Source organism: Hyperoodon ampullatus (assembly GCF_949752795.1).
Source record: "Hyperoodon ampullatus genome assembly, chromosome: 4".
Lineage (NCBI taxonomy): Eukaryota > Metazoa > Chordata > Mammalia > Artiodactyla > Ziphiidae > Hyperoodon > Hyperoodon ampullatus.
Genome location: NC_136917.1, coordinates 124,055,021 through 124,067,981, shown reverse-complemented (window position 1 = coordinate 124,067,981; position 12,961 = coordinate 124,055,021). Strand labels below are relative to the sequence as shown.

Here is a 12,961-nt window from a genome sequence, read left to right as displayed (position 1 = left end):
TTCGCTTATCTGTAAGCATTTATTGAGTTCCTAGTATGTTCCAGACATTGTTTTAGATACAAAATGAGTCTAGAAAGATGCATAGACTTCAGTGATGAGGACGTGGATTCTATGTGTCTAGAGTGCTGTTTCAGTTTCTCTGTCAACCAAGACCAGTGGTACTCAAACTTGAGCAAGCATCAGAATCACTTGGAGAACTTGTTAAAATATAGATTTTGGGGCCCCACAAAGAGAGACTCTACTCAGTAGGTCTGAGATGGGGCCCACAAATTAGCATTCTAATAAATTCTCAGGTGACGTTGATGCTGCTGGTTAGGGGACCACACTTTGAGAACCACTTACCAAGAAATGCAGCTCATCACACTATGCCTGCTGATTTTCAAACACTGTACATCTCTCTTCCAAACAAGGCAATGGCCTTATAAAGGCTTTTCACTCACAATTGAGCAGAATTACAGTTCCCAGAACCACCTCAAATATCTAGGATTGGTAGCTCCAGAAGAGAAGAAAGAAGTATAAAAAATAAAGAGAAAATTCTCTTTCCAGGGGCTTTGCTCCCTCCTTGTTTTTCTTTTGTTTTATGCCCCATCACAAGAAATCACTCTTCTATTATGATTTCTCAATACAAGTGTTATGGAAAAGAATAACACACATTCAGATTTTTCATACTTCTTTACTTTAATAAAATCATAGTTTTTCTTCTAAATTCAGTTCTCTCGGCCTTCTCCCCCACCCCTTTTTTGCTGGACTATCTCCTTTCTGAACAAAAGAATAGAGTTAGAAGGAACACTGAGAATTCACTTAATCCCTCCTTGGCCTCAGACAAGACTGTATCTAAACCATCCCCAAATATAGCAATTTTCAGTACAAAGATGAACAGGCACTAAGAACCTCCCATTCAACATTCTGTCACATACTTGAAGATACTATCATAATATACTTTCCCTCAGCCTTCTCTTCTCCAAGCTAATCAACCTCGACATTTAGACTACTTCATTAGATTTCCTGAACTTTAAATTATTTTGACTCTTTAATAAGTTTATCCCACCTTACCTCAGGGCCTGAATTATGTATTTACTGTTATCATGAAGACTTCTTTTTGGTATGTGAAAAGGGCAAAGTTAATTTATAGATTAAATAAAAAGGAATTTAATTGGAACAAAGAAATATATATATATATATATATATATATATATATAAATGCCACTATAATATAATATAATGGCATTCACTTGAACAATTAATTTCAAATATCCTTTATTTTGTTAAAAGAAATAGTAAAGCCCTATAGTTTTTAAAACTTTATAAATCACCAGCCATTTCATACATAAAACGGATGGGAATTAGATATCTTTTGATGCCACAGATTACACATAACCATGTTTCATGACACTTCACACAGGAGGAAAACATTATTATTGTTCATCTGCTTTTTTTTGCATAGTGTTTACTACTTAAGTTGGAGTTGGAGTTTATCCATGATTTAATTTTGTATGAGTCTAAAATTACTGAATGTATTATTGTGATTATTCACTTTTGTGAAAATAATTTCTCTGATTCAAGCTTTGAGAATCAGAAGTGTTTAGAGAGTCAGTGAGTACAGGACAAGATAGGATGAAGTCCATGTAAATCATGTGTTTCTGAGCGGTTCAGAAAGGAAAAATAGGTAATACATTGGAATACGGGGTAAAATGGGATGATTCACTTTAGTTCCATCTCTCCCATTCTAAATATCACTATTCAAAATTTAATCTTTGCTTTCGGAATGGTGAGGTGCTCTAGTCCAGCACAGGCCTGAGGGATAGGTTTTGTCTCCTTGCCTATTGGGACCAAGGTGTACGGTGGAGGCGATGCATTTAGTCTCCAGAGAGAAGGAAGATGCTGCTTGCACAGCACTTCTACTCACCAGTCCATGCAGCAGCAAGGGTGTTGGCTTTGAAGGAAGCCAACTGTCCTGCTCTCCCAGCCAGAGGTAAAGAATTGCATTGGTGGCCACTAGAGGGAGGAGGATTAGGAATAGAGTAAATTGTGGGGAAAAGGCACCCATGAAAAACGCACATGGGACAACCAACACATCACCAACCACCGCCTAGCAGCTACCTCTCTGAGGGACTATCATGGGGTCTGCAAACACCATTAACCCAGAGACCCAGACACCAGTAATTATTGTAGTATCCCAGTATATAGCCCCTTAACTTGGATGGCTGCAGAAGGGAGTTTGAATAGGATTGTGGTAAACATACAAGCACACAAACACAAACACACAAGCACACAGACATACATTCTCATCCCCCATTACAAGACGTTACATCTGTGCCGTCTGATTCTTGCTCATTTTCTTATTTAAAACTCTTGATGTTCTTTACCAAGAATGTGTTCACGAAAAGCAAACAGCCCACCTTCAAGATAGTCTTGGGAGAAGCACCAGCAGAGACACTCATTGTGCCAAGATGTATTTTACCAACAAATCTGTACAAATTACATGAGGTTAAAAACAAACGGAATATAATATAATTAAAGCAAAGTTTCTTTTGCTAAATTACAGCTTGAAGCAAACCTGCAAGAAATATTTCCAATTAGCTTCTTTAGCAAACACAAAGCATAGCTCAGAATGTTTTGCTTTCCATCCTGCCCTCTGGGTGGGCTGCCTAGTGGGTGTCTTACCTCCAGCACAAGTAGCTGAGCATTCTGACCAAGGCTGATGATTCCACGTAAAGCCAACTTCATTGTCTCCACTGCCTGTCCGGGTGATGGGAACGTTGAATTTATACCTAATTCCCAAATTCTGTTCCTGAAGCAGAACCTGACATTGAAAACAACTGGTGAAGATAATTAAAATACAATGAGCCTTTATTCAGATATTTATTATTTCTTTTGAAGAAGAAAATGTCATAATGTAAGTCTTAAGGGAAATTTAAGACAACTTTTAGAACCCATGCAGTTATACTGAATTTTCTACTTCCGTTTTCATGGGTAATTTGGAGCCATTTCTCTCATTTGCCTTATTTGGTTATAAAAATATTATTCAAGCAGGCATTGAAAAGATCAGTCATATGGAAAGAGCACTATGGTCTTAACTTTACACAGACTTTTACACCCTTAGGCATACCATTTTACCTTTATTTACTTTAATTTCACCACTTTAATTTCAGATGAGAAAGCCTGCCCCTTCCTACTTCACAGGTCAGATTACAAAGATCAGAAATGAAGCGGCAAAGGCATATTTACCATGACAATGAGATTTTCTGAGGTGGGACCTAAAGCTTCTAAGGATTCTGGTTCATCGGTTGGCCTCTTATAGTGAAAAGCTGTCCCAGCAACATCAAACTTCCTAGGCCAGTCAATAGTCCAGGCACCATTAATATAGTAATCATCCCCTTCAGATTTTAAAGCTAAAAAAAAAAAAAAAAAAAAAAAAAATCACTGTCTACCTAAAAATGTGAAACTTCATTTACCACAATGGCACTCATTAATCATTGCACTGAAGTGTACAATGAATATCTATTTCCATTTCGAGATGGGAATCTTTTTTTTTTTTTTTACAGACAACACCAACAACTTATTTTTTGTTACTTAGATATGCATTGTGAAGTGATTTCTAATGAGGTGCCAGGAATTCTACCACAGAAACAGAAATATTTGGTAATCTCCAGCCACTGTTGGTAGAAATTCAGTAAGTACATTCTTTCTCTTAGATAATGATGCTATATAATTTGGTAAAGTAGAAGTACTGTGATTCACCTGCCAGTGAATTAGTATCTCAGAAAATACCAAAAAATGCATATTAGATTATTCAAAGTCAATAAAAGTTTTCCCACAAGAAAACATCAGACTCAGACAACTTTGTACAGAGTAGTTCTACCACACATTCAAGGAAAAAATAATTTCACTTTTTCACAAAACTCTTCCAAGAGGATAGAGAAAGAGAATACGTCCAATCTCATTTTATGAGTCCAGCATTTTCATGTTCAAACCTGGCCAGTCAAATAAATAAAAATTATGCAACAACAGCACTCTTGAACAAACATGCAAAATGTAAGTAATTAAATAAAATATTAGCAATTGGCATAAAGTAATATAGAAGTTAATACATCAGAAGTAAGGTAAGCTTATACCAGGATTGCAATGCTGGTTTAATAATAGAAAATCAATTAATATACTTTTTCATATTATTAAAGGAAGAAAGGCAGATGATTACCTTAACAGATGCAGAAAAAGCATTTTAAAAAGTTCAATATTCATATATGATTTAAAAGAAATTTTAGTAAACTAGGAAAGCATGAAACTTCATTAATTTTATAAAAGGCAAACAAAAACACTCAAACAAAAATGTATAGTAAACATCAAACCTAAAGATGTAATGTTGAAGGCATTTTCTTTAAGATCAGGAAAAAGTTAAGGATGCCTGTTACCATCACTTCTATTCAACCATTGACTGTGGGATCTAGCTAGTGTAACAGAGTAGGAAAAAAAGAAGTAAAGGCAATAAGGAAGGAAAAGAAGAGCCAAAAGACTCATTTTTTTTTTGCAGATGATATAATTTTCATCTTAATGTAAAAAATCTAAAAGAAATTATAGAAAAATAAGACATTTAATAAGAAAGTTCAGCAAGTTTTGATATAAAAATCAATATATGAAAGTCAGTTGTATTACTACATCAGGAATAGCAGTTATAAAGCAGTTTTAAATAAGGACATTCTCAGTGGCAACGAAAAATATAAAAATACTTAGGAATAATTCTATCAAAAGGCAGGCAAACCCTTAGTGGAGTAAATTATGAAATTTTAATAAAAATCATCAAGGATGATCTAAACAAGTAGAGAGAAATAACCTGTTCTTGTAAAGACTCAATTTTGCCTGTATTAAGCTATAGATTTAGTGACTTTCAATAAAAATTCCCAAATGGTTGTAGCGAGCACTGTGGTGCTGCAGGGCCTGGCAGCACTTATCAGCAGGAGGTGGAAGCAGGGAGAAGAGGAAGGGATCAAAAGTTCACAGAAGTGGACATTCAAAAGTGGATATAGTATATAAGGCAAAAACTCTATCAGCTGACTATATTCTACACAAGGGCCTGAAAGACCTTCCATTTATTAGAACAATAAAGAATGTGCTGGGGCTTTCTTGGTGGCGCAGTGGTCAAGAATCTGCCTGCCAATGCAAGGGACACAGGCCTGAGCCCCGGCCTGGGAAGATCCCACATGCCGCGGAGCAACTAAGCCCATGCGCCACAACTGCTGAGACTGCACTCTAGAGCCTACGAGCCACAACTACTGAGCCCACATGCCACGAGCCACAACTGCTGAGCCTGCACTCCAGATATGTATCTAATAACATATTATAGCAATCTAATAGCATATTAGAATTGGCCCCGCACCACAATGAAGAGTAGCCCCCACTCACCGCAACTAGAGAAACTAGAGAAAGCCAGTGCACAGCAACGAACACCCAACACAGCCAAAAATAAAAAATAAATAAATAAATAAATTAATTAATTAATTTTAAAAAAGAATGTGCTGGTGAGACAGGCACCAGCATCACTGAGACCCTCTTCTCTTTAAGCTTGGAACTGTCATTACAGAACTGGGCTCGCAGACAGCAATGGGGATGATCCCAACATACTAGAGGCCAGGAGGTATGGCATAACCATTAGAATGGAGGTGGGCACAGTTATCACAAACCATAACAAATTAGCATGGCAGTCAGGAGTAGTCATGGAGATATTTAACAGAATACAGTCTTCCAAGGGGCCCAAGAGATGGGCACTTTTCTGATCCAGACCCACTGAGCTTAAGCAGAGGCTGGGTGACTAGGAGATAGGATCCTACAACATCACAACACCACAGCACTCAGTGGTAATTTTTCCTCGCCTTTCCTCAAAGGACGTAAAAGCCATTACCAGCAGGGAAAGGGAAAATCCAAATATACTGAGGACTGTTGGGCACAGGGACTGAGTTAACCTGAAGTGGCAAATGGTGCCCCTTGTTTAGGATAAGGGCACAGAGAAGTAAAGTAATAAAAGGAATTTTGACCCAGGTCCAGCTCACAGAGTGTCCACTGAGTCCATGAATCCAGTCCGTGGTCATTTCTCTCAGACCTGAATTTAAAATGGAAACAGGGGGCTTCCCTGGTGGCGCAGTGGTTGAGGGTCCACCTGCCGATGCAGGGGACACGGGTTCATGCCCCGGTCCGGGAAGATCCCACATGCCGTGGAGCGGCTAGGCCCGTGAGCCATGGCCGCTGAGCCTGTGTGTCCGGAGCCTATGCTCCGCAACGGGAGAGGCCACAACAATGAGAGGCCCTCGCACCGCAAAATAAATAAATAAATAAAAATAAGATGGAAACAGTATACTTGGTAGCTGGCATAACCTTCACATTTATCTCTTGATCTGTAAAATAACACCTATCCCAGTGGGGAAGACCAGGTTGAAGTCTCTGAAACTTCTCTCCTTCCCCCAGCTAAAACAGTAAACTACAAACAATATTGCATCTTGGAGTGGGGGCGGGGTGTGTGTGTGGATTGCCAGAGATGAATGCTACCCATAAGGTCTTAAAGTGTGCAAGGGTGGTGGTTTCTACCATATACCTATTTACTTCACTTGTGTGGCCCCTACAGAAACTAGATAGATCTTTTTGGATGATAGTAGTCTGTTGCAAACTCAACCAAGGGGTACTGTTGCTGTGCTGGATGTAGAGATGGGATTCTTGACCATTTTCTTAAGCACAAATTAAAATAGTAATTTTCCATGTGAATGTCAAGAAGATATTAAGTATTTATAATGTTACTGATAGAAAGGAATGAAATGCTTATCTATAGGAATAAAAATGTGGAACTAGCAAGGGAAATTATGACTAAAGGAATAACTTGGGATGGAGGTGGGGTTAGGGAGCAGATTTTCCTGTCCAAATATTAAAACAGTAATTATACAAATATGGGGTGGGAACAACATGTGGTATGGCACACAGATGGACAGAACAATAGAACAAAATGGACAGTTAAGAAATAAACAAAAGTACATATGGGAATTAATATATAACAAGGGAAGCACCCTAAATTAGTAAAGGAAAGAGAAAAAGAAATGGAACTAAGACAAAAGACTAGCTTTTTGGCAAAAAAAAAAAAAAAAAAATGCTGAATTTGTCTCATTCTTTATATAAGAATAGATACCACAACTCCATTCCTAGGTATATATCCAAAACAAGTGAAAATAGGTACTCAAACAAATATATGTACACACAAGTTCATAGTAGCACTATTCCCAATAGCCAAAGGTAGAAACAACCAAATGTCCATCAATGGATGACTGGATGAACAAATTGGGGTATATACAGTACAATGGAATAACATTCAGCCATAAGAAAGAATGAAGAACTGTACATGCTTCAATGAGGATGAGACTAAAAAAAAATTACACTGAGTGGAAGAGGCTAGACATAAAATGTCACATATTTTATGCATCTATTCATAAGAAATATCTAGAAAAGGTAAATCTATAGGGACAAACAGCAGACTGGTGGTTGCCAGGGGCTGGGGAATGGGAAGTAACTGCTTAATGGACACCGGGTTCCTTTTGGGGTGATGGAAATACTTTGGAATGTACTAAATACCAGTATGCTGTTCACTTTAAAAATGTTTGAATTCTATGTTGTTTGAATCTTACCTCAATAAAAACAAAGTTTAAAAAAAAAGAGAGAAAAGAATAAATGCCAGATGGGTAAATATTTAAATGTAAACATAGTTAAATCATAAAATGGTAGGAGAAAATGTAAGAGTACTTTTTAAAAAATAATATTGGGGTATTGAAAAGCTTTTCTAAGCATGACCAAAACCTCAGAAAGTATAAAGAAAAAGATTAGTAGATATGCATGCATAATTTTTTAAACCTCTACAGGAAAAAACATATTAAAAAGTTTAAAAATATGTGATAGAAAAAGGGTTATTAGCACTACTATACAAAAACTTTTATAAATAAATGAGTGATAATTTTGATAATGATTATCATGCTTTGACAGTGACAAACACGTCAGTTTAATTTTTTTGTTAGTATGCTAGCTTCTTCAAAAACTTTATCAGGCCAGATAAACAAGCATGCCCAAAGGACTAAAAGGGTCATGATGCAGAGAGTCTCTGACTCTCTGGACCTCTGTCAGTTGTCCTTCAGAGTATAGACCATTTTCATTCCCCCCACCCCCATCTGCCTGGCAAATATATCTGTACTTTCTTGACTTCACATATGCTATAAAATTCATTTGATTGTCAAAAATAAATCTAATTAATCTTTTGAGATAAGAACATGTTAACCAAATTTAAGGATTATTTAGTCTTAAATTTGTCTTGTATTTAAAATTTTTTTATTTTCAACTCTCACAGTAATTCTCTGTCTCATTTGAAACATCAAAATTACTTGGTTATATAGGACATCTGAGCCTGTATCACATGAAACAGTAAAAACAAAAATAAAAACAAAAGCTCTAGCAGCTTTGAATTCTCCTTCAATTTAAGCTCTCACTTTCCATTTTCCCATCTACTCACTTAAGGAATCCTAACTCACATTTGCTGGTACCATAACGTAGTTCAGAAAAACACCAAACATTTAAGAAGGAGTGAGTAAGAATTTACTAAGGGAGGAGGATGTGGCATTATGGACAAAGAATTATCAAAGGGAAAACATCTGATGTCTTATTTTTGTTTTGACTCTTGCTGATGCAGAAAAGAATCTAAAATTATGGTGTAAAAATAAAGGAGTCTTCCTAAATAAAGGAAGGAAGAGCCTGATGATACTGGTATTCCACCTAAAGATGCATTCTAGATATAATCTTATTTTTAAAAGATTTAAGGAAAAAGAGGTGGTATTTTAAGGGGAATAAGAACTCAACCAGATTTCATAAGGGTCTCTGCAGAGCCTAAATCTGTCTCAAGGGATCAAACATCAAATAAACAGAATTTCCACTTCTTTACAGAGGAAATAACTGGGATTGGACTTGTCCTCCAATTATAAATAACTAGAAAACTCACAAAATATATGAATCAGCTGTTTTTAGACATTGGCCAGGACTGTGCAGGACTGTGACACAGGCAAAAAGGAACACAAGGTGAGTCATATAATCTCCCTAGCTTCCTGCCTGGAGGCACTTTCTGTCAGCGTAGACCATGAGAACCCAAGCAGAGGATGGTGATCTCACTGAGTTAAGGAGACAGAGATCAGAAACTGGGAAGGCTAAGATACTTGGAATTTGCAGAACCAGAGAATTAGAGTAAAAGGAGGGAATCTGTTGCTGAATAGTAAACCACGTATGCATAGGATAAAATTCCATGAAGCCAGGCCAAAAAAACCCCACCAAAAAACAAACAAACAGAAACAAAAACAAAAAACTAGATAACCACAAGCAGAAAAATTTCTAGAGAAAGAATTCAGAGAGTTTCAACCACTAGGGCATTCAGCAGAGAATCATGCATTTTTAGTAGGGCTGAGCAACTCTAGAATTAAGGCTACTCTGGACTCACCTAAACAAAGCTCAAATACAAGCCTCAAAGGTATCAAGCTCATCAACAAGTTAGTTAACACTCTTTAAAGGAAAAAAAAACCAACAACAACAAAATCCAGACTCTCAATAAAAAAATATTCACAATGTACAACATCCAATGAAAAATTACTACAACTGGCAAGAAAGGGGAAGGTACGGTACAAACCACGAAGAAAGCCAAGTAAAAGCAACAGACTCAGAAATGACAGAAATTATGGAATTAGCAGAAAATAACTTTCAAACAGCTATTATAAATATACTCAAGGATTTTAAAGGAAAACAAATATGAGAAAAAACTGGAAGATATATACAGATGGACGCTCAGATCTACACAAAGAAAGTATGCCAGATACAATAAATATGTAGGTAAATAGAAAAATTTTTTCTTATTTTTAAATTTTTAAAAAGGATAACTGGGCTTCCCTGGTGGCGCAGTGGTTGAGCGTCCACCTGCCGATGCAGGGGACGTGGGTTCACGCCCCGGTCTGGGAAGATCCCACATGCCGCGGAACGGCTGGGCCCGTGAGCCATGGCCGCTGAGCCTGCGCGTCCAGGGCCTGTGCTCCGCAATGGGAGAGGCCACAACAGTGAGAGGCCCGCGTACCACAAAAAAAAAAAAAAAAAAAAAAAGGATAACTGACTCTTTAAAACAAAAATAATAACAATGTATTGTAGGGTTTATAACATATGAAAAAGTAAAATGTGTTTTTAAAAAATAGCACAAAGGATGGAAGAAGACAATGGAAATAAACTGTTATAAGCATCTTGCATTATACATAAATGGTATAATATTATTTGAAGGTATATTGTGATAAATTAAAGATGCATTTTGTAAACTCTAGAGCAACCACTAATTAAATAGAAAAAAGAAGTATAGCTAATAAGCCATTAGTAGAGTCCAAATGGAACACTATAAAACACTTGATAAAGCTAAAAGAAGACATAAAAGGAGAATAAAGGGAAAAATACATGGAACAAATAAAAAAATAGCACAATGGTAGACTTAAACCCAATGATTTTAACAATTACATTAAATATAAATGATCCAGATGTGGAGCTGACAAACTATGGCCCACCACCTGTTTTGTAAATAAAGTTTATTGTAACACAGTCATACCCATTTATTTATGTATTATCTGTATCTGCTTTCACACTACAATAGTAGAACTTAATAGCTGAGATAGAGACTTCATGTCCTGTAAAGCTGAAAATATTTACCATCTGTCCCTTTACAAAAAAAGTTTGGCAAGCCCCGCATTTAGAGACTGTAATTGAAAAAGCAAAGATGGTTAGATACAATAAGAAATCAGAGTCACACTACATGTTGTCTAAAAGAAACATATTTAAAGTTCAGAAACACCTACATGTGAAAAGTGGATGGATGGAAAAGAATTTACTATGCAAGCACTAATCAGAAGAAATCTGGGTGGCTAGATTAGTTATCAGTCAAAATAGATGAGGGTCAAAGAATATCATCAGAAATAAAGAGGAACATATGATAATTATAAAATGCTCAATACATCAAGAAAATCTAACAATCTTAAATGTCTATACACTTAACAACAAACTCTGAAAATAAATGAAGCAAAACCTTACAACTAATGGGAAAAATAAACAAATCCACAATTCTAGTTGGAGATTTCAACATGATTCTTTCAATATTTGCTGAAACAAGGAGGCAGAAAATAAATAAAAATGTAGAAGACTTGAACAAAACTATCAACCAATTTAATCTAATTGACATTTATGGAATACTAAACCCAATACCACCATAATATACATTCTTCTCAAGTGCATATGGAACATTCACTAAGAGAGACCATATTCTGGGCCATAAAAACAAACCTCAACAAAAGAACTAAAATCATACAAATACCTTATCTGTCCATAATGGAATTAAGAAAACCCCCAAATATTTGGAAATTGAATAATACCTTCTAAGCCATGTGTCATATGGTAAATAAAATATTTTAAATTGAGTGTTGGGAAAAAACAATATCAAATATATGGGATGAAGTTAAAGCAATGCTTAGAGGGAAATTTATAGTGAAAAATGCCTATTTTAGATTAGAAAAAAGATTTTTAAGATCAATAATCTAAGTTTCTATCTTGAGATGCTAGAAAAATAACAAATTAAACACAAAGCGAATATCAAAAATGAAAAAATAAAGAGAAGAGTGGGAATCGATGTACTGGAAAATGGAGAAATAATAGAAAAGTCATTTAAACCAAAAGCTTGTTCTTTGAAATGATCAATAAAGTTAATAAACACCTCACTAGAACAATCAAGAAAAAGAAGATACAAATCACCAATGTGAGGAATGAGAGAAGAGCCATCACTACAGATCCTACAGGCATTCAAACAGAATAAGGGAATATTATGCACAAAATTATGCAATGAATTCAACAACTTTATTCCTATTACAGAAACTGAATTTTTCATTAAAAACTTCCCACAAAGAAAACTCCAGCCCAGATGCCTTCACAGTTGAATTCTATCAAACATTAAGAAATAGGGGCTTCCCTGGTGGCGCAGTGGTTGAGAGTCCGCCTGCCGATGCGGGGGGGGGGCGGATTCGTGCCCCAGTCTGGGAGGATCCCACATGCCGCGGAGCGGCTGGGCCCATGAGCCATGGCCGCTGGGCCTGTGCGTCCGGAGCCTGTGCTCCGCAACGGGAGAGGCCACAACAGTGAGAGGCCCACATACCGCAAAAAAAAAAAAAAAAAAAAGAGGTGGGGATGGACTTCCTGGGTTGCTTAGACTCAGAAGAGTACCTTTTAATTCCCCTAAAAAAAAAAAAAAAAAAAAAAAAAGAAATAATACCAATTTTACCCAGACTTTTTCAGAAAATAGAGAAGAAAGGAATATTTCCCAACCAACTTTATGAGGACAGGTTTATCCTAATATAAAAACCAACAAAGATGTTATAAGAAAAGACTACAGACCAATATACATGAACATAGATGCAAATATTCTTAACAGAATATTAGTAAATCAATTATAGCAATATATACAAAGGATAATAAATTTATGACAAAGTGATTTTTATCCCAAGAATGCTAGATTGATTTAACATTTGAAAACCAATCAATGCATTTACTATATTAACAGGAAAGGGAGGGAAAAAAATAACACATGATCATGCAGTAAACCTCAAAACCTATTCATAAAGAAAACTCTCAAAACTAGAAACAGAAGGGAACTTCTTCAACCTGATAAAGGGCATCTACATAAATCTTCTAGCTAACATTATATTTAGTGATTAAAAAAAACAAACAAAAAACCCCAAAAAACTGAATTCTTTCCCTTTAAGATAAGTAACAATGAAAGGATGTCCAGTCTCCTCACTTCTATTCAACATTGTACTGAAGGTCCTGATCACTATTATAAGGCAAGAAAAAAGATATAAAAGACATAAATATTGGAAAGATAGAAGTA

General features: G+C 36.1%; 1 protein-coding gene across 1 annotated transcript in view; it reads right to left on the bottom strand.

The window, feature by feature from the left end:
- Positions 1–12,961, bottom strand: part of ADAMTS6 (ADAM metallopeptidase with thrombospondin type 1 motif 6) — a gene marked incomplete at its 5' end in the record, with an annotated part of 267,294 nt that overhangs the window by 44,398 nt on the left and 209,935 nt on the right. The window contains 2 exons of the mRNA XM_079702297.1: positions 2,665–2,803; positions 3,229–3,392. Coding sequence (XP_079558423.1) covers positions 2,665–2,803; positions 3,229–3,392 — 303 coding nt within the window. The remainder of the gene's footprint in view (positions 1–2,664; positions 2,804–3,228; positions 3,393–12,961) is intronic.